General features: G+C 44.4%; 1 protein-coding gene across 1 annotated transcript in view; it reads right to left on the bottom strand.

Annotated features, from left to right (window-relative positions):
* Positions 1-23,606, bottom strand: part of insra (insulin receptor a) — a 102,307-nt gene that overhangs the window by 30,221 nt on the left and 48,480 nt on the right. The window contains exons 3-11 of the mRNA XM_024010235.2: positions 12,715-12,845; positions 12,098-12,291; positions 6,055-6,194; positions 5,792-5,936; positions 5,270-5,484; positions 4,691-4,817; positions 4,263-4,378; positions 3,481-3,612; positions 1,365-1,532 (exon numbers count right to left, since the gene is read on the bottom strand). Of these exons, the coding sequence (XP_023866003.1) occupies positions 1,365-1,532; positions 3,481-3,612; positions 4,263-4,378; positions 4,691-4,817; positions 5,270-5,484; positions 5,792-5,936; positions 6,055-6,194; positions 12,098-12,291; positions 12,715-12,845 (1,368 nt within the window). The remainder of the gene's footprint in view (positions 1-1,364; positions 1,533-3,480; positions 3,613-4,262; positions 4,379-4,690; positions 4,818-5,269; positions 5,485-5,791; positions 5,937-6,054; positions 6,195-12,097; positions 12,292-12,714; positions 12,846-23,606) is intronic.

The raw sequence follows: 23,606 nt of genomic DNA, 5'->3' as shown, positions 1-23,606 counted from the left end.
GTTTACTTGTTCCGATGCTACGCCATGGACATTATAACAATAATTAAGTGGATTTCAACTCATCGTTAACACTTACATTACATGGCAAGTGTAAATTCACTCACAGGAGACAATGAAGAAACATCATGGTCTCCCTCCTCCATGAAAATACATTTGACCGCAGCCAACCACAGTGTACAATAATAAATACAGGTATCGAGAGGCGGGACAGACAGCAGACTGACAAACCCTGTCATCGCTCACTTTGTGACTGACAGGCACCTGTCCTACCAATTGATCACTAGATTATGCATATCGTTCGGGAGAAGCCTATACAGACTCTTCTGACAGGCGATTTGAACGTTTTAAACTAAAAGAAACCTAGTTCATTTATGATGTGGAAAAAGTCGCCGGCTTATAAGTAATCTGTTATCGGCTATTTAAACACTGCCTTTCTGGCAGTAGTCCAATAGAGTAGAATATTCCACCGAAGAAGACACTCACACTCACCTTTCTGGAAGTTGTCAAACTAATGATAGTCGCATAAATGTACTGAACAAAAATATAAACGCAACATGTATAGTGTTGGTCCCATGTTTCATGAGCTGAAATAAAAGATCCCAGAAATGTTCCGTACGCACACATTTTTTAGGGGTGCACAAATTTGTTTACATCCCTGTTGGTGAGCAGTTCTCCTTTGCCAAGATAATCCATCCACCTGACAGGTGCGGCATATTAAACAGCATGACCATTACACAGGTGCACAATAAACGGCCACTAAAAATGTGCAGTTTTGTCACAGAACACAATGCCAGAGATGTCATAAGGTTTGAGAGAGCGCGCAATTGGCATGCTGACCGCAGGAATGTCAACCAGAGCTGTTGCCAGAGAATAAAACGTTCATTTCTCTACCATAAGCCACCTCCAACGTCGTTTTAGAGAATTTGGTACGTCCAACCGGTCTCACAACCGGAGACCACGTGTATGGCGTCGTGTGGGCGAGCGGTTTGCTGATGTCAACGTTGTGAACAGAGTGGTCACCAATGGTGACGGTGGGGTTATGGTTTGGGCAGGCATAAGCTACGGACAATGAACACAATGGCATTTTATCGATAACGTGACGAGATCCTGAGGCCCATTGGCCCATTTTTAAGGTATCTGTGACCAACAGATGCATATCTGTATTACCTGTCATGTGAAATCCATAGATTAGGGCCTAATGAATTTATTTCAATTGACTGATTTTCTCATATGAATTGTAACTCAGCAAAAATCAATGAAATTGTTGCATGTTGCGTTTCATATTTTTGTTCAGTATATATGATGCCTATGAACCGCCTTTCTGACTGAAGTTACATTTCTAGAATAGGCTCTCTAAAACACACCTTTCTGACAGTAGTCAAACTTGTAGAGCTCGCTGGCCTCAGGCTGCTGTTGACAGTACACCAGGTAGTGAGTGATGTTCCCGTTGGGGTCCGTTGGGGGCTTCCACTTCAGGATGATCTGAGAGGACGAGTTAGATGATGAGATGGGGTCCAGGGGCACGGACGGTTCTGGGGGAGAACACAGATACATACCATATACGGGTTACTAATGTCTATGACAGAGAAATTCTAATCTGGACCTGACGTCCAGTCCCAGTACTGGTTTTCATACCTGCCTTCGAATCTGAGACGGACTCAAACTTGGCACATCAGGTGAGTGCAATTAACTATCAGGTAAAAAAAGGTCCAGAATCAGATTTGAATATCCCTGGTCTATGATATAAACCAACTCAATTCAGTTAGTGCAGGGTTATTCAAATCGTGGCCTTGAGGTCTGTACACTGCTGCTATGTATTCATTCTTCCTTGCTAACCATTGAATCATTTTAGACTGTGAGTGTACTCTCGGGCCAAATAACCAATCAACTAACTACCGGGGAGAAATGAGCACCAGCAGTCCTGCGTAAGTCAATGCCCGGACATGAACTCCCCTTTATTTAGTCAAATAACAATACGATAACGAGCAAAAGGTAACTACAGTGTATGTATCAGCAGTGGAAGGGGGAGGGGTAAAAACCCCCGAGGGTGAGTGACTGACTGGCAGACAGGACAGAGAGTACCAGGCATCACTGTCTGTACCGGTGTGTGATTACATTCGGTCTGTGAGTGATGATGATGACGGTGACACCTACAGGGTACAGGTCAGACCACATTGTCAGACTCTGTTCGAGAACAATGAACATGAAGTCTAACGACAGATTCTCCTCTCGAGGCATGTGTGTGTGTATGTGAGCGTTTGTGGGGGCGACGGAGTCGTGACACGGGACAGGTGCCTGACAGGCGAGGTGGGTGAAACTAGAAAAACGAGAACACCCTGGAGAATGCACGCCGCCCTCCAGCCAGCTTGTCGATGGTGCTGTGCCAGCCGCTATGATTTCAGAGAACAAAGATCATGTTTAATGAAAGCTTCTCCTGGAGGTATGTGGGGTTGATGGAGTCACGACACAAGACGGGGTGAACCCAGGTTCGGTTCAACCGCCACATAGACAGAGAGACAGAGGTAGCCTGGATGCCAGCCAAACATAGCGTAACAATGAAGCGGAAACAGATCGGGGACCAGGCTAGAGACGAGAACGGTGAAACTGTAATTACAGTAGAACACCGTTAAAACTGCACCTAGAACACCTTTGACATGCCTGCACGCCTCCGATGGTTGTGTGCCAACTGTGGCCTCACAACAGCCTGTGTGGTGCGAGGAGGCGGCATGCCACGCGGCTGCACTGTAATGTGGTTTAACAGGAAGGAAGGAAGGAAGGAGACAACGCACAACAAGTACAAAGGAAGCCAGTCAGACTAACTTAGACACCTGCCTGTGTTCAACCCTAAACCACAGCCTGTCCTCTGGAGACACACACAGTGACACACACACACAGGGAGATCTAAATGCACGCAGGGTGACACACACACACAAACAAAGGGTGACATAGGATTCATGACCTCAGCTTGTGTGACTACAGACATAGAGGGCACAAAGCAGAGACACAACGAGACTGGGAGGTACAGGTAGCAATCCTGTCTCATCATCATTTCCTTCCTCTTCCTTGTTCTCGTGCCATTAGCTATGACACACCTCAGCTAACAGTCGAGGTGAGGCAGAGGACAACAGCCAATCTACCAGCTACTGTAGCCCTTAAACTACTTATCCTAACCAGGGGCGGTCAAATCCCACCTTTGACTCTGGAGAACCTGCTAGCTAAGTCATATATTGAATAGTCCACTCACCTGTTGTTCTGATTAAGGGGTTGGGGGAGGGGAATGAGGGCTTGAGATCACCAGAGACTTACTCACAGAATTGAATGAAGAACTGTATGGTTGCGTCACAAATGTCACCAATGGCACCCTATTCCTTATATGGTGTACTACTTTCGACCAGCGTCCATAGTGGTCAGAAGTAGTGCACTATATAAGAAATAGGGTGCCATTTGAGAGGTAGCCAATATCTCACTAAGGGCTCTTACTGGTGGCGTTGGTCCTGACGTAGATGATCTTGCTCTTGGCCCCGAGGACCTGGTGTTCATCAGAGGCAGAGAGCTGGGTCTTGACCATGATGGCGTACTGCGTCCAGGGCTTCAAAGACAAGATCAGGGTACCTGGAAGGAACAATAGTATTGATACGTGTTGCAGCACGGACACTATTGAGTGGAACACTGGTTGTTCCTTCCTACAGTGACCAGTATGTACCTGTACTGTATGCTGAAAGTTGTCAAATATGAACGGCTAAGCAGCTAGAATAATTTAACCGTCTGTCCATTCTGTATAGTTGTTAGACAGATTGACAGACAGGTGACACTCATGATGGATTAAAGGTAGACTCAGCGAAATGATGTCGCCATGAGCAGCACCGCATATATTGAGATTAGCGAAATGAAAGACTTCGCTCTCACACAGCCCCACACAGTATCTTCGTACGTGCAAGAGTTCATGCTGGTACAGCATGGTAGCCAGGGCACCAAAACATAGGAGAAGTTGAGCCTCTTAGTTGTTGTGGAAATTGACCCACTGATACTCTATAATTTCTGCAGCGACGTCATATTGCTGAGTCTACCTTTAAATCAACCGAAACTATTGTTTTGTCCACTTTTATTCATGCACTTTATTCACATTTTGGGGCATCATGTCTTAATAAACATAATATTTCAGCTTCCAAACCTGCATTTTGGATTTCCCCCTAGATTTGGACAGTGTACAGGCAGCTATCCTTTCCAATACAGTTGCAAGACAGAAGAGAATGAAACGTTACCTGGCTCCACCTGTGGGTTTCCCTCTGTAGCCCGGGCTGGAGGATCCAGGTCAACTATTACCCAGTTAGAACCACACGCGTCCTGTCCGTCAAACTCTGTCACGTTGCGGTAGGGCCTGGGAGAGGGGAGAGACACAGAAGACCATAGATAAGAAATAAGGAGACACACATATGGCTCCAAAAAGGTCCTTAGAGAGGAGGAATTGTACTAGGCTCCCGACTACATTGAATATTCCGCAAAGTTCTTCAGAAAGGAAGTGGTTAAGTGGTATTAAGTTCCTAGGGACGACTGTTTGTGGCCCATAGTGTACTGACACAATTAAAACCCCACTTCTCTGGAAACTGCTCATTCCCAAAAGTAACTTGATTATTTCAGATGGCACAGTCATGTCCAACACACACACACACACACAAACGTGTGTACTTACGCTTCCTTGTAGAAGAGCATGAAGCCCAGCAGGTCTCTGAAGTCAGGAGGCCAGAACGGTTCCCACCTGATCACGATCTTATCATGTGTGGCACGCACCTGAGTGAACCTTAACTCCTGGTTCTCACCTGAGAGAGTCACACACACACACACACAGACGCACGGTTACTATCACAGGATATGGTCAGTATTACACTGTCCTAGGTCTGTGACACACCACAGACGTACGTACGTGTGTGTGCACAAGCATGTGTTTGGGGCGGCAGGTAGCCTAGCAGCTAGAGCGTTGGGCCAGTGATCAAAAAGGTCGCTGGTTCGAATCCCCGAGCCGACTAGGTGAAAATCTGCCGATGTGCCCTTGAGCAAGAGACTTAACCCTAACTGCTCCTGTAAGTTGATCTGGATAAGAACGTCTGCTAATTGACTCAAATGTATAAAAAAAAAAATATATATATATATATATATATATATATATATATATATATATATATATATATATAAAGTGTGTTCATGTCTGCAAATTTGTATGTTGGCGGTCAAGCGTGAAGCGTGTGTGTACTCAAGACTGTACGGTCCTTACAGGAGGCCTGGTCTCCATTGGTCTTGGATACGATGTCGTTCTTGTGCTGTCTGTCTTTGGTGCCTGTCACCTCCTCCATCTTGCGGATCTCTGACATGCAGAGCTTAATGTTGAGTTGAAAGAACATGCGCCCCTGGAGGATGGTCAGGTTGTGTTTGTTCCAGTCCCACAGCTGACGCAGGTTCTGGTTGTCTAACGCATAGAACGAGTAACCCCTGGGGAAGACACAGACACCAGGGTTGGGGTCAATTCCATTTCAATTCAAGTCAATTCAGAAAGTAAACCAAATTCCAATTCATTAAATATAATTGGAATTCCTGTGTACTTTCTGAATTTACTGGAATTGTCCCCAACCCCGACAGACACATTATACTGATGTATTTTTAAGTGTATTTTAAGTTGACAGATATAGTTTAGAATATGAGAGGAGGAGGAGGAGGAGTAAGAGGAGCAGAAAGAGAAAGAAGCGAACTGCAGGGCTTGGAAGTCGGAGGAAGAGGACGAGAAGGAAAGCCAACTTACCCGTCTATCAGCGTGTCCCCTCTGATGACCTGTAGTTTGCGGAGGAAGGAGAGAGAGACGAGGGCGTAGGAGCGCCGGACAGTCAGATACCCTGTTATCTCCTCCAACTGACCAAGGTTAGCCTCCAGCTCTGCTGCTATGTTATCTACACACCACACAATCAAACCCTTATTAACTCAGAAGGAACTTTGGTTACAAGCAGGGGTGACATAATGACACACACACACACTGTAGTAAATTAGACAAGGGCTCACAATACTCACTTCCTCCTCTGAGGTTGATTTCCATGCTGCCGTTGAGCACGGTGCATCCTCTCAGAGCCTGTGCTGCTGTCACAGAGTCCACCATCTTCTGGCCCATACACACCTTAGGACACAGCCCAGCACATGGAGCACAGATTAACCTGCAGGAGGAGATGGAGAGAGCACACACGTCAGATAGGGATGAGGGGGAAAAATCCATACAGTAGAGTATCGCAATTTTATTTTTGGTAGTTAACGTTAGCTAGCCCTAAATCGGTTGTACCTGCGCCAAAACTCCAGATTGTTTTCAAATGTTTGAAATGGTGGGCCGACATGTTAACACTTATCTCCAAAACTCGTTTTCGCATGGCTCTCTCTTGTTCCTCAGCAGCAGACATATAGTGAGCAATATGTTTGGAAAATCCGATCACAATAAAATCACAGTACATATAGAGTCGTGACACACATAGAACCACAATACACATCGTATCAGCACCTAAGTATCGCGATAATATCGTACCGTGAGGTCCCTGGCAATTCCCAGCCCTAAGGTCATACGGTACAAACACAAGTCAGAAAACACACACAGACTAACACAGTCAGACAGAGAGTTCACACAGTCACCGAGTTCGACTCACAGGAGGTGGGAACCACTTCACAGACATAACCAGACTCTCACTCGGCGGTGCAAGCACGCACGCACGCACACACACACGGGCAAATAACCTTATAGTCACCTCGCGATGAAAGGAAGTAGGCAATAATCCTTTCATAAGAGCTACGGTGCCCTCATCTACCCCTCAACCTTCCCAGCGCGAGGGAGAGGATGAGAGAGAGGACTACTCTATAACCTAACAATGGAGATAAGTACAATCTTTCATAAGAGAGAAGTATACAATGTCGTACGCCCTGATCGAGCCCTTCAACCTTCAAACACAGAGCCAAACCATTCACGATGTGTCAAGGTAGTTTTTATGCTGACTGGTTTGAGAGGTGAGAGAATGACCTGGTCTAGTGAGTACACAAGCGCGCGCACACTCACTATGTTATCCACACGCGCGCGCGCACTCTGGCAGCTCCATCGAGGAAGAGGACATTTGTCTTCCAACCTTTGTTGTTGGGTTCAGTGTGTGTTTCCTCCTAGGGCTGTGTCCGACTAAAATAAAACGTCTCTCTATCTCTCTCTCAATCTACACAAAATACCCCATAATGACAAAGCAAAAACAGGTTTTAAGAAATGTTTGCAAATTTATTTAAAAAATCTACTGAAATATCACATTTACATAAATATCCAGATCCTTTATTCAGTACTTTGTTGAAGCGCCTTTGGCAGTGATTACAGCCTTGAGTCTTCCTGGGTATGACGCTACAAGCTTGGCACATTTGGGGAGTTTCTCCCATTCTTCTCTGCAGATCCTCTGTCAGGTTGGATGGGGAGTGTCGCTACACAGCTATTTTCAGGTTTCTCCAGAGATGTTCGATCGGGTTCAAGTCCAGGCCACTCAAGGACATTCAGAGACTTGTCTCGAAGCCACTCCTGCGTTGTCTTGTCTGTGTGCTTAGGGTCGGTGTCCTGTTGGAAGGGGAACTTTCCCTCAATCCTGACTAGTCTCTCAGTCCCTGCTGCTGAAAAACATCCCCACAGCATGATGCTGCCACCACCATGCTTCACTGTAGGGATGGTGCCAGGTTTCCTCCAAACATGACACTTGGCATTCAGGCCAAAGAGTTCAATCTTGGTTTCATCAGATCAGAGAATCTTGTTCTCGTTGTCTGAGACACTTAAGGTGCCTTTTGGCAAACTCCAAGTGGGTTGTCATTTGCCTTTTACTGATTAGTGGCTTCCGTCTGCCCACTCTACCATAAAGACCTGATTGGTGGAGAGTTGCAGAGAGGGTTGTCCTGATGGAAGGTTATTCCATCTCCACAGAGGAACTCTGTCAGAGTGACCATCGGGTTCTTGATCACCTTCCTGAACAAGGCCCTTCTCCCCCGATTGGTAGGGCATCCAGCTCTAGGAAGAGTCTTTGTGGTTCCAATATTTTTCCATTTAAGAATGATGGAGGCCACTGTTATCTTAGGGACCTTTAATGCTGCAGAAATGTTTTGGTACCCTTCCCCAGATCTGTGCCTCGACAAAATCCTGTCTTGGATCTCTACGGACAATTCTTTGACCTCATGGCTTGTTTTTGCTCAGACATGCACTGTCAACTGTGAAACCTTATATAGACAGGTGTGTGCCTTTCAAAATCATGTCCAATCAATTGAATTTACCACAGTTGGACTCCAAGTTGTAGAAATATCTCAAGGATGATCAATGGAAACAGGATGCACCTGAGCTCAATTTCGAGTCTCATTAGCAAACATTCTGAATTCTTATGTAAATAAGGTATTTCTGTTTTTTTATTTTTATATATTGGTCGATCAACAGCCTATCGACCAAACAATCGTACAGTCAACTAAATGGGGTCAGGCCTACTTTCTTCCTGCAGCTATGGTAGCATATTTTCATGTGTCCGTGTGTGATTTGCTAAAACTAATACGTGAGGAGTGGCGGTATGTGGTGTTGGATAGAGCAACACTGTTGTAGAACCAGCAAATTACCCCAGTATATAGTGCACTATAGTCACTATGGGGGCCCTGGTCAAAAGTAGTACACTAAATAGGGAAATGGGTGCCATTTGGGACGCATTCAATAATGATAGGCAGGCGGGATGGCTTACAACACTACTTATTATGTATAGTGAGAGCGAGAGAGAGAGCGAGGAAAAAGTGGGGATAGTGGAGGGAGAGGATGAGAGTAGAAAAAGATGTGAGAGGAGAGAGAGAGAGAGAGGAGAAATAGAGAACAGAAGGAGAGATTTGAGGACAGGACAATGGGTGGTGAAATGCAAGCCATAACCTGTGGGGCCATCAGACTCCAGCTACCCAGCCACCAACCCTGGCCCACCCTCCAGCCTGCCCTTACCCAACCACACAGCCAGCCCAGTCTTTACCCAGCCAGCTCCTACCCAGCTTTCACCCTGCAAGCCACGCTGTAACAAAAGACACCAAGGCCTGAAGAGGCCAGACCCATCTCTGTCCAACTAATGATTAGTGTGTCTGGAGTCTGTCTCGCACGCACGCACGCATGCACACACACAAGGGAGTAGATGAAGGTCACTGTGACAAACACACCCAGATCCTTCTCTCTAGTGGCAAGCCAGGATTAGAATGCACACAAGCACACAAGCACACACACACACGACCTTAAACATTGTTATTGGTAAATCAATGAGCACTGTAGCCTAGCCCTGCATGAGTGACTGTCTCAGCTGGCTTAGTTCAGACTGGCTCAGCTACTCAGCTATGGAGTGGAGACAACAATAGCAAACAGAAATGAAATGCTATGAGGAATTTATTCTGTAGCCCAACACAAAACACTGCACACACCACTGCCCTGTTTTCCCTGCCTGCTTCGCTAGCTGCACTGAACTTGCTGAACTGTCTGCATAGCGAATACACTGTGCCAACCAACGCCGCCACACTCCCACTGCAGCACACGCACATGTGCACAGACACACACAGTCGTTGTACAACAGGGGAGCCTTGCAGTGCTGCACTGTCATGCTGTACTGTACAGCAGAAATTAGCAGTGCGTAATGCAAAGAGATTTTGCAGCATTTCGATCTAACTGGCAGAACACCCTCTGAAACCACACTGAGACGCCTGCAGACGAGTACGTATTGAGACGACTGCAGACACGTACATATTGAGACGCCTGCAGACACGTACGTATTGAGACGCCTGCAGACACGTACGTATTGAGACGACTGCAGACGCGTACGTATTGAGACGACTGCAGACGCGTACGTATTGAGACGCCGCAGACGCGTACGTATTGAGACGCCTGCAGACACGTACGATTGAGACGCCTGCAGACACGTACAGTATTGGACGCCTGCAGACACGTACATATTGAGACGACTGCAACACGTACATATTGAGAACACTGCAGACCGTACTTATTGAGACGACTGCAGACACGTACGTATTGAGACGACTGCAGACACGTACGTATTGAGACGACTGCAGACACGTATATTGAGACGACTGCAGACACATACTATTGATACACTGACACGTATGAGACGACTGCAGACACGTACATATGTGAGACGACTGCAGACACGTACGTATTGAGACGCCTGCAGACACGTACATATTGAGACGCCTGCAGACACGTACATATTGAGACGATGCAAACACGTACATTGAACGACTGCAGACGCGTACTTATTGAGACGACTGCAGACACGTACGTATTAGACGACGCAGACACGTACGTATTGAGACGACTGCAGACACGTACGTATTGAGACGACTGCAGACACGTACATATTAGACGACTGCAGACACGTACGTATTGAGACGACTGCAGACACGTACTATTGAGACGACTGCAGACACGTACGTATGTGAGACGACTGCAGACACGTACGATATTGAGACGACTGCAGACAGTACGTATTGAGACGACTGCAGACACGTACGTATTGAGACGACTGCAGACACGTACGTATTGAGACGACTGCAGACACGTACGTATTGAGACGACTGCAGACACGTACATATTGAGACACGTCAAGGACACGTACGTATTGAGACGACTGCAGACACGTTACGCTATTGAGACGCTGCAGACACGTACGTATTGAGACGACTGCAGACACGTACATATTGAGACGACTGCAGACACGTACGTATTGAGACGACTGCAGACACGTACGTATTGAGACGGCTGCAGACACGTACATATTGAGACGACTGCAGACACGTACGTATTGTATTTTTGGGCGCCGATTTGCCGATCTAATTTTTTTAATTTTTTTATATACCTTTATTTAACTAGGCAAGTCAGTTAAGAACACATTCTTATTTTCAATGACGGCCTAGGAACGGTGGGTTAACTGCCTTGTTCAGGGGCAGAACGACAGATTTTCACCTTGTCAGCTCGGGGGATCCAATCTTGCAACCTTACAGTTAACTAGTCCAACGCAATAACGACCTGACTCTCTCGTTGCACTCCACAAGGAGACTGCCTGTTACGCGAATGCAGTAAGCCAAGTTAAGTTGCTAGCTAGCATTAAACTTATCTTATATAAAACAATCAATCATAACCACTAGTTAACTACACATGGTTGATGATATTACTAGATATTATCTAGCGTGTCCTGCGTTGCATATAATCTGACTGAGCATACAAGCATACAAGTATCTAAGTTTCTGACTGAGCGGTGGTAGGCAGAAGCAGGCGCGTAAACATTCATTCAAACAGCACTTTCGTGCGTTTTGCCAGCAGCACTTCGTTGTGCGTCAAGCATTGCGCTGTTTATGACTTCAAGCCTATCAACTCCCGAGATGAGGCTGGTGTAACCGAAGTGAAATGGCTAGCTAGTTAGCGCGCGCTAATAGCGTTTCAAACGTCACTCGCTCTGAGCCTTCTAGTAGTTGTTCCCCTTGCTCTGCATGGGTAACGCTGCTTCGATGGTGGCTGCTGTCGTATCGAGACGACTGCAGACGCGTACGTATCGAGACGACTGCAGACGCGTACGTATCGAGACGACTGCAGACGCGTACGTATCGAGACGACTGCAGACACGTACCTATTGAGACGACTGCAGACACGTACCTATTGAGACGACTGCAGACACGTACCTATTGAGACGACTGCAGACGAGTACGTATTGAGACGACTGCAGACGAGTACGTATCGAGACGACTGCAGACGCGTACGTATTGAGACGACTGCACATGTACAAGCTCCTTTCCCATACCCCATCTTGTGCAAATGCAAATGTTATGGTTTTCACTTTAGTATTAACATTAGGTAGTGGATATTTTAAATGGTGTATGGAGTAGACTTGCCCTTCATTGTTGAGTTGACAATATAATTCACACAGCATACAAACATAGTACTTAGGCTTACGTTCTAGAGTTGATGGTGGTGTATAGTACTGTGTTATAGACCTACATAGTGGAGTTGACCGTGGTGTAGAGTTGAATATACAGTAGGTAGACTTACGTGGTGGAGTTGACAGTAGTATATCCGGAGGGGCACTCTGGTATACAGGCTCCATTGTGGATAACATACTCATGGCAGTCGCTGCTCTTGCTCTGCTTACACTTGTTGTGGAGGTCCTGGCAGAAGGAGAAGGGGACGCAGCGCCAGCCCCTGTAGGTGTAGTATCCCTGGGGACAGCGGTCCACACAGGCCTCCTGGTATTAGGGAATAGGGATGAGTTGAATTCGTTGTTTAGTTGACGGACAGCATCCACATCAATTAAATTCAGTATAACACATTTAAGTGCTATTTTCCATTGCTGGACAGACATATCTTTAAATAAAGTTTAAACAAACACGATTCTGTTTTGATTCAGCTTCCCCCCCTCCAGCAATAGATAAGTAAGCTTGTGTCTAGTATGCACGCACGCACCCAACTATATTTCACAGGGAAAACTCAGGTTAATAAATCTACAGGTTAATAAAATACAAGAATTTGAATTCTTGACGAATGAAAACTTCATTGCCATGCAACAAATGTTACAATGTATTTCTCTTTGCGTAGTACATAGAAGCATCCACATCAACATTCAAGTAATCGATTCTGAGAAAAGTGTGTTGAACTCCTCCATACTGTACCTGGTGCTGGAGGTTCTTGCAGGCTACACAGCTGCTGCTGTTCTGGGGCTCAGAGCAGCCCCCCAGACATGACTCATGGCAACACTGGTTGTCCTTGGTGCAGGCCCGGTGCTTACAGCTGGGGGGGCACACTGTGGGAGCGCAGAAGGGGGGGGGGGGGTTAGTGACAGGATTTACATAGAGATTTACATAGAGAGAAAGCGTTCAGGTAATATCTGCACGTTTCACTCGGTTTCAAAACGTTTCCACCTAGGAAACGTTTTGAAAGGGGATGTTCACCTACAGTGAACTGCAAAAGTATTGGGACAGTGAATTTTGTTGTTGTTGTTTTGGCTCTGTCCTCCAGCACTTTGGACTTGAAATGATACAATGACTATGAGGTTAAAGTGCAGACTCAGGTTTAATTTGAGGATATCTTCATCCATATCGGGTGAACTGTTTAGAAATTACATCCCTTTTTTTAAATTTAAACATAGTCCCTCCATTTTAGGGGACCAAAAGTATTAGGACAAATTCACTTGTATGTGTATTAAAGTAGTAAAAAGTTAAGCATTTAGTCCCATATTCATAGCACGCAATCACTACATCTAGCTTGTGACTCTACAAATTTGTTGGATGCATTTTGCTGTTTGTTTTGGTTGTGTTTCAGATCATTTTGTGCCCAATAGAAATGAATGGTAAATAATGTAGTGTGTCATTTTGGAGTCACTTTTATTGTAAATAAGAATATGTTTCTAAACACTTCTACATTAAAGTGGATGCTACCATGAATTCAGATAATCCTGAATTCGTCATGAATAATGATGAATGAGAAAGTTACAAATGCACAAATATCATACCCCCCTCTCATTATTACAATACAGAGGAGGTTAACATTTTGGGCGGTATGATATTTGCGCGTCTAACTTTCTCACTCAGAATTTGATATATATGAGTGTACAAAACATGCTCTTTCCATGACAGACTGACCAGATGAAAGCTATGATCCCTCATTGATGTCACTTGTTAAACCCACTCCAATCAGTGTAGATGAAGGGGAGGAGACAGGTTAAGGATTTTTAAGCCTTGAGACAATTGAGACATGGATTGTGTATGTGTGCCATTCAGAGGGTGAATGGGCAAGAAAAAAGATTGAAGTGCCTTTGAACAGAGTATGGTAGTAGGTGCCAGGGTGCACCGGTTTGAGTGTGTCACCGTTTTTTCACGCTCAAGTTTCCAGTTTCTAGTGCCATTCGAGTCCTAACAGGAATGGTCCACCACCCAGAGTACATCAAGCCAACTTGACACAACTATGGGAAGCATTGGAGTCAACATGGGAGAGCATCCCTGAGGAACACTTTCGACACCTTGTAGAGTCCATGCCTCGACGAATTGAGGCTGTTCTGAGGACAAAAGGGGGTGCAACTCAACATGAAGAAGTTGTTCCAAATGTTTTATACACTCAGTGTATGTGTTTGACCCAGGTTTGCTGTGAGGACACTGAATGCTACTGATGCCTTGGCCTCTTTCTAACAATGTGACCTAGCTACACACACGCACACACGCAGGCGCACTCTTCATCTAGTGCCAAGCTGCCAAGAATAAACTGGTTGAGTGCTCACACACACACACACAGTAAAGTTCAGTGCCATCGCTGAGGTGCAGAGCCAGTTGGCACTGGCAGTGTGTGTGTCAGAGAGAAGTAAACACCTTGCTGACTTGCCTGTCCACCAGATTAGCTCATCCCATATAGTCCTATCGAGACAGATTAAGATTGACCTGCAGCCTAACGAGGGGCTCAGGTCAGGCCACAAGGACTGTTGGAGTCTGTGTGCATTAACAACAGACTGAACAAGCAAACTGCGCACACACACACTTACAGATATATATATAGCTCTACGAAAATGCAGAGCAAAACAGAAATGAGAAAAATAAGTGACTGACATCACTTACTGAGTGATAAACTCCTTTACCAGCACAAGTGCTATGCTTTATCTGTGTAAAAGTAGGGTAATGACAGATAATAGAACTGCATCAAATGTTTCCCTACCTCTGTTCAAATCCTAGACAGAGGGGTTTAGATACACACATTTCTGAATGAGAAGGTTACATCGACAATAAAATCATCTTGACGTATTTTCTCTGAATTTTGGGTGTTCCCTCTGCCTCCCCCTTTCCTCTCCAGTCTCTCAACTCAGCTGCAACACAGACGACCCCCCCCCCCCCCCCGCCCCAGAATAAAAATACACATACACACTGCCGCTCCCTCTAACAGACTGCAGGCCTAAACACAGCAAACAGACTCCTGATCCAGTGAAGGGAGCAGACTCCACTCTGTAGTACAGCGGCAGCCGCAGATCCACCCTCAGCTTTAACCAATGTGTTGTCTGGTTGGGGAAGCTAGCCATTCAAATGACCTCTCCCCACTCAGAAGAGGAGCTGCTGAGAGTTAACCGTTTAAGTGCTGGAGACACTGCTACTGCTCTCAGCCACTCACACAGCGGCAGCATGCATGAAAAGGAAATCTGAGCCACATAGTAACAGACAGACACTTCACTTTGATGCGCGCACACTCACGCACACACATACAAAAACTGACCCACTCCATTTCTTGTCAGTGTGGCAGCGAGGAATTGTCATGAGGAGAGACACTGGCTGTGTCCAAAATGACACCCTATTCCCTGTATAGTGCAATACTTTTGGCCAGAGCCCTATGGGCCCTGGTCAATAGTGCACTATATAGTGAATAGGATGCCATTTCGGACAAGCCACTGGGATTGCTACGAAATCGAAGATGTGGCAAATAAATTATCCTGAACCAAAATATAAATGCAACAGTTTCCAAGATTTTACTGAGTAAATAAATGAATGAAGCCCTAATATAAGGATTTCACATGTCTGGGAATGCAGATATGCGTCTGTTGGTCATAGATACCTTGGTCACAGATACCCGGTCACAGATAGTCATAGAGTTGTTCAGGCTGTTGATTGTGGCCCGTGGAATGTTGTCCCACTCCACTTCAATGGCTGTGCAAAGTTGCTGGATATTGTTGGAAACTGGAACACGCTGTCATACACGTCAGAGCATCCCAAACATGCTCAATGAGTGACATGTCTAGTGAGGATGAAGGCCATGGAAGAACTGGGATATTTTCAGCTTTCAGTAATTGTGTACAGATCCTTGCGACATGGGGCCGTGCATTATCATGCTGAAACATGAGGTGATGGCGGTGGATTAATGGAATGACAATGGGCCTCTGAGTCTTGTCATGGTATCTCTGTGCATTCAAATTGCCATCCCTAAAATGCAAATTGTGTTTGTTGTCTGTAGCTTATGCCTGCCCATACCCTAAACCCACCACCACTATGTGGCACTCTGTTCTCAACGTTGACATCAGCAAACCGCTCGCCCCACAAAGCCATACACATGGTCTGAGGTTGTGAGGCGGGATGGACATACTGCCAAATTCTCTAAAATGACATTTGAGGCGGCTTATGGTAGAGAAATTAACATTCAAATCTCTGGCAACAGCTCTGGTGGACTTTCCTGAAGTCAGCATGCCAATTGCACGCTCCCTCAAAACTTTAGAAATTTGTGGCGTTGTGTTGTGTGACAACTGCCCATTTTAAAGGTGGCCTTTTATTTTCCCCAGCACAAGGTGCACCTGTGTAATGATCATGCCGTTTAATCAGCTTCTTGATAAGCCACACCGGTCGGCTGGATGGATTATTCTTAGCAAATGAGAAATGCTATTTGGTTTGCTAACTTGCTAGCTAAGTGGCTAGATGTCAAGACTAAACTTCTCGGTTAGAGCAGAGACATTCTAGCCTGAGTACCAGTCTCTTTTGCTAACATTCCACTCCTTGTCATTGTCAAAGAGACTGGCCTTTCTGCCATCTACAAATATGAACATTTATCATTAATGACCTTGAGGAGAACAGAGGAGTGGATCCTGATTCGATAACCCACAGCTATCCTCCAATCATAACGATTATCCAAGTATTCTAACTCACAACACGTTTGTATATTATTCGAACTCACAACACGTCCTCTAATCACTCTGACATCAATGTAAATGTTGTGCAAACATTTCTATAGGCTATGCAACTGCTGGAGAAAACAGAGTGATGGCCTCTTAAAAAAACAGGAGGATCCCATCAGCTTTCTATAGGCCAGGCCTTCTATATTTATTTCTCAACTTCCCTAATATTAAGCACATTGCTTATCTTTACCTTACCTGGCTGGCATGAAAATGAACCAGGGGAAAAGCATCCTTCATTCGCTATTTAAGTGCATAGATTACATGTATTTTCCCCCTTCTTCGAGACATGTGCATGATAATGGTCCATTCTAAAATCAAAACAAATTTCACACATATATTATTTAGTATATGTAAAGACGAGATCAAATCAAGAATAGTCTGATGGGTGACAATATTAGCCTATCACTTGTGAATTATATATTATCACTTGTGAATGATGCCCAGCGTAAGGCAAGAAACTCATTTTTTTGGGCTACTTTTTCTAATCATAGTCATATATGTGTACGTAGCCTAGCCCATAGTTCTATATGTTTTGATAAGGTTTGCATGACAACTAAAGTGGCCAAATAACTTCTTAAAATGAAGCACATTAATCCGCTTTACAACGGGTATATTTCCTAACTGGCATACATAAGCAGCACGTGAGTTTCAAGTTCGGGGAAGATAATTTACCATAAAAACGGACCTTTACAATAAAAGCATTACATGCATAATGGCATTTGTGGTCACGTTTGATAATGGTATTTTCCCACTAATGGAACATCCACGCTTATAGCCTACTGCAGTGTGCGCATTGCTGCGCTTATAATGTGAAGAAATAGCCTAATAGTTTTTTACATTTTAAGCTAAACGTTCTGATCTGTTGCATCAGCCTCATTGTGTAAAAGTTTTTTTGGTGGGAGTGGTTGTATTAATTTGGGATCTATCGCATCCCACAACTGTCCCAGACTATGTTTGGAATATTTATTTCTCACACAGAATAGGCCAACTTTTGTACAAATCGGGGATAGTAGATTGACATAGGCTAGTGCTTTTGCTGTTCATTAGGCCTACTCATCTTGTAGACTGATGAAAAGTAAATGTGGACAGTTCCTCCAAATATCTTCAATATGTACCTCGGAATTGGATAAGGACGCGCACAGTTGCGTCCCCGAAGTGTCTGTCTTCACTTGTAGCCTGTGAGATCACATGATGATCACGTGATGGAGAACCATGTGAGTGAGAGGTGCTTTGGTGCACGAAGCACTCAGGGAGAAGAGAACAACGGCCAAGGACCGCAAAAGGCACAGATTTTTTGTAGGGTGCATTACGGCCACACAGGGGATGGGAAATTCGAGGCATTATCAAGTGCAGGGTGGTATGCCAGCAGCATGCCACCCTGCACCCCACTGCTGGCTTGCTTCTGAAGCGAAGCAGGGTTGGTCCTGGTCGGTCCCTGGATGGGAGACCAGATGCTGTTGGAGGGCCAGTAGGAGGCACCCCTTCCTCCGGTCTAAAAAAAATATATCCCAATGCCCTGTGTAGGGTAACGTCTTTCGGATGGGATGTTAAACGGGTGTCCGGACTCTCTGTGGTCACTAATGATCCCCTGGAACTTATCGTAAGAGTAGGGGTGTTAACCCCGGTATCCTGGCTAAATTCCCAATCTGTCCCTCATACCATCACGGTCACTTAATCATCCTCAGTTTTCCTTCTCTCCCCAGGTTGTTGCTGTAAATGAGAATGTGTTCTCAAAAGCTTATCGAATGAGAGACTGATGAAGTGTGTACAGCCTGCGTGCAGGGCTCATTACTTTTTTCAAATCATCATTAGAGTCGCAACATGCAGCCTTACAAGGCAGTCCCCCGTACCTCTCCGATTCATAGGGGTTGGGTTAAATGCGGAAGACACATTCGGTTGTACAACTGACAAGGTATCCCCCTTCCCCAATGTATTAAAAATCAAAACATATAGCCCAATGTTTGTAGAACAACAAAAGTTACATTAATAAATCTAAATTAAGCATATAGGAGTACCTATTTCTTTGTTAACCGCTCAACACAGAATAGCCCCATGTGCGGACTCCTTCAAATCATTTTGAGGAAATATCCTTTCTAAATTATTCAGCTTTGTTCAATTGTATTCTTCATACTATAAAATAATGACACGGACTTCTAAGCAAATCTTGTCTGCTAGTGTAGCCCAGAGCCATATGGCATAGCCAGATCAGGGCCTAACATAAGGACAATTCAGAATATGCTATTCTGTTCTTCTGAAATAGACTACATATTCTTCATTTCATGTTTCTTTAGACCTGTCTAAAATAAATAATGGATTGCAGGCTATATTACATGGATTTATTATACTTTTCTAAAATGTAGATGTTCCAAAGGTCTGCATCAGTGGCTTTTAGGCTGTGTGTGGAAGCCAGGAGATGCTAAATGTGTTCATGTTAATTACCGGTCAATTACCGTGAGACCGACAGTTATTTGCTTTACAATCACCGGCTGATGAAATTTCGTGACCGCCACAAGCCTAAATGAAACTTTTAGAAACGTCCCTTTAACCAGTAATGTGGTCATTCACGAGGCAAGAAGCGGTCGGCCCGTCGGAGCCCTACTCACACACACAGTCAGTTCCCCCGAAACTTGAGAGTTTAGGTGGCAATCAGATGTGAAATCAGATTTTTTTTGCATTATGGTTAGCATATTATCACATATCTTCTTGCAATGTAGTGTTCTAGCATGTATGGACATTGTTTTGCAAACAGTAATTAACCGTTTTTTTACCACATGCCTTGTCGCAATATTTAAGCGTAATCAGGCCAATAAAGTACAGCTCAACTTGTTTTGACTGAGTACTGTGAAGAGGGTATGGGGTTCCTCTGCTTAGCCCTGCCCACTATGGAGCAGTGAAAAGAGCTGCCAGTCTGACTTTAGTTCTCTCTGTTTCTGGGTCCTTTAGTAATGCTGTGTGTGGCTGCGTCCGAAATGGCACCCTATACAGTGCACAACTCTTTACCATAACCTTATGGGCCCTGGTCAAAAGTAGTGTGTACTATATAGTGAATAGGATACCATTTCAGACGCACCTGTGAATGGGGTCCCGACTCAAGCCACAGGGCCGCTGTGTGAAATCACAACAACAGTTACAGCTTATCAATGGGCATATGGAGAGAACAGGCGGACAGGCAGCGCTAGCCTTGCGGTTCGAGAGTAACCAGAGGGTTGACGGTTTGAATCCCAGGGCTGAAGGGAAAATCTGCCTGAAGAGAGCCTGCAACCAGACACACACACAGGTTCATGTTACTGAGTGTTGTGGATCTGATCACATGATGCAGGCTGGGAGGAATGCTGAAGCAATGCCTGGCTCTCTTTATGTCATTAGGGGGATCACACACACACCCTAATTCCCTCAAAATGTAAAACAAAACAACAACAAACAGGGACAATCCTATCAGCACTATTACCCAGCTGTTCTTACGACAACATTGGGTAATCAGGAAATCACACTATGACCACAAAATAATTTCACTGGGGGTGGGGGAAGAGAGAAAGAGATAGAGAAAGAGAGAGAGAGAAAAGGAGTGCTCTGTGGTATCTGGAAGTGATATTAATCCCTAACGTAGTTAAATATAGTAATTTAGTAAGAATTGTTATCTTGCTTGTTAGCTTAACATAGCAGGACAATATAAGCCACATACGGGGTCCGTCCTAAATGGCACCCTATTTCCTATATAGTGCACTACTTTTGACCAGAGCAGTAAGCCCCATTCAGGCTTACTGCATCAATTAAGAACACATAAGTCAATGTGCTTTGTCCTCCAAATGGCACCCCATTCCCTATATAGTGCACTACTTTTGATCAGTGCTCTAGGGGCCCTGGTCAAAAAAAGTACACCATGTAGGGTCAAAAGTAGCGCACTATAAGGAGAATAGCCTGCCATTTGAAATGTAGACCTAGGGAATGTGGTGGTGGTGTACTGGTCGCTTGGTCATTAACACTCCACTACCATGACACGGTGGGTATTTAGCTGCTAAATGATTGCAGAAGCATCAGATAGAGAAAAGATGAGACGAGGAGAGTCTGACAGCCTAAAATGGTGATCTTCCGATCGACTGAAAAAGATTGAGATTTGAAAATCAAATCTGTTTTTTTCCCCCCGAAGAAGGAGAGAGTAATGTGGTCTGGTTGATGACTAGCGCGTGTCAAGCACATAGGTCAGTCGGTGACGCACGCACGCACGCACACACACACTTACTCCCCAATCCCAAACAACAGAGACAAAGCCTCAGATAAAGATTCATGGGACAGCAAACAATGAGCAATTTTATTCAGCCAGAATAACATTACCAGAATAAAGGTTAGAGAAGAATAAAGATGCTGTCCTGTTTTACCAGCCTGCAGACAGAAAGGAGAGATTGATGAGAAAGAGAGATTGATTGAGACAGAGAGAGGTGGATAGATCAACATTCACCTGTTCTGAACAGTGACTCTGTCAAAAGTGACCGCATACCATGTAGTATGAATAACGCAGACTGAGAAAAGAGAGATTGATTGACAAGGAAAATAAAAGATCGATGGATACGGAGCCTAGTCACCTATTCTGAACTAGAGGTCGACCAATTATGATTTTTCAACGCCGATACCGATTATTGGAGGACCAAAAAAGCCGATACCGATTAATCGGCCGATGTAAAAAAAATAAATGTATTTGTTATAATAACAATTACAACAATACTGAATGGACACTTATTTTAACTTAATATAATACATCAATAAAATCAATTTAGCCTCAAATAATGAAACATGTTCAATTTGGTTTAAATAATGGAAAAACAAAGTGTTGGAGAAGAAAGTAAAAGTGCAATATGTGCCATGTAAAAAAGCTAACGTTTCAGTTCCTTGCTCAGAACATGAGAACATATGAAAGCTGGTGGTTCCTTTTAACATGAGTCTTCAATATTCCCAGGTAAGAAGTTTTAGGTTGTTGTAGTTATAGGAATTATAGGACTAATTCTCTCTATACGATTTGTATTTCATATACATTTGACTATTGGATGTTCCTATAGGCACTTTATTATTACCAGTGTAACAGTATAGCTTCCGTCCCTCTCCTCGCCCCTACCTGGGCTCGAACCAGGAACACATCGACAACAGCCACCCTCGAAGCAGCGTTACCCATGCAGAGCAAGGGGAACAACCACTCCAAGTCTCAGAGCGAGTGAAGTTTGAAACGCTATTAGTGCGCACCCCGCTAACTAGCTAGCCATTTCACATCGGTTACACCAGCCTAATCTCGGGGGTTGATAGGCTTGAAGTCATAAACAGCTCAATGCTTGAAGCACAGCGAAGAGCTGCTGGCAAAACGCACGAAAGTGCTGTTTGAATGAATGCTTACGAGCCTGCTGGTGCCTACCACCGCTCAGTCAGACTGCTCTATCAAATCATAGACTTAATTATAACATAATAACACACAGAAATATGAGCCTTAGGTCATTAATATGGTCGAATCCGGAAATTATCATCTCGAAAACAAGACGTTTATTCTTTCAGTGAAATACGGAACCGTTCCGTATTTTATCTAACGGGTGGCATCCCTAAGTCTAAATATTCCTGTTACATTGCACAACCTTCAATGTTATGTCATAATTATGAAAAATTCTGGCAAATTAGGCGGCCCAAACTGTTGCATATACACTGACTCTGTGTGCAATGAACGCAAGAGAAGTGACACAATTTCACCTGGTTAATATTGCCTGCTAACCTGGATTTCTTTTAGCTAAATATGCAGGTTTAAAAATATATACTTCTGTGTATTGATTTTAAGAAATGCATTGATGTTTATGGTTAGGTACAGTCGTGCAACGATTGTGCTTTTTTCGCAAATGTGCTTTTGTTAAATCATCCCCCGTTTTGCAAAGTTGGCTGTCTTTGTTAGGAAGAAATAGTCTTCACAGTTCGCAACGAGTCATGTTAGCAGGCAATATTAACTAAATATGCAGGTTTAAAAATATATACTTGAGTATTGATTTTAAGAAAGGCATTGATGTTTATGGTTAGGTACACATTGGAGCAACGACAGTCCTTTTTCACGAATACGCACCGCATCGATTATATGCAACGCAGGACACGCTAGATGAACTAGTAATATCATCAATCATGTGTAGTTAACTAGTGATTATGATGGATTGATTGTTTTTTTATAAGATAAGTTTAATGATAGCTAGCAACTTACCTTACCAGTCTCCTCGTGGAGTGCAATGTAATCAGGTGGTTAGAGCGTTGGACTAGTTAACTGTAAGGTTGCAAGATTTAATCCCCGAGCTGACAAGGTAAAAATCTGTCGTTCTGCCCCTGAACAAGGCAGTTAACCCACCGTTCCTAGGCCACCATTGAAATTAAGAATGTGTTCTTAACTGACTTGCCTAGTTAAATAAAGGATAAATAAAGGTTTAAAAAATTTATGAAATAAATTAAAAATCGGCCAAATCGGTGTCCAGAAATACCCATTTCCGATTGTTATGAAGACTTGAAATCAGCCCTAATTAATCGGACATTCCGATTAATCGGTCGACCTCTATTCTGAACAGTGTAACTCTGTTGATATTGTTGCAGTCACACCCTCTGCTGATCCAAACAAAGGCCAGCCCAATGAATCAGGGCTGTGATAAGGAGTGATAAGTATAATTTTATTGTCTTCATCTGTTGTGGTCTAGTACAGTTCTTTTGCTAGCTAGGGCCATCTACTTGAAGTGCTACCTGTCTTCCCAGTGGTCTGCTTGTTGTGTGAACTGCTGCCTGTCTTCCCAGAGGCCTACTTGCTTGTGGGAACTGCTGCCTGCTCATAACTTACAGATAGTTGTTGACACATCAACCAGGATCAAGAGG

Source organism: Salvelinus sp. IW2-2015, linkage group LG19, assembly GCF_002910315.2.
Source record: "Salvelinus sp. IW2-2015 linkage group LG19, ASM291031v2, whole genome shotgun sequence".
NCBI lineage: Eukaryota > Metazoa > Chordata > Actinopteri > Salmoniformes > Salmonidae > Salvelinus > Salvelinus sp. IW2-2015.
This window is presented reverse-complemented; position numbering and strand designations above follow the sequence as displayed.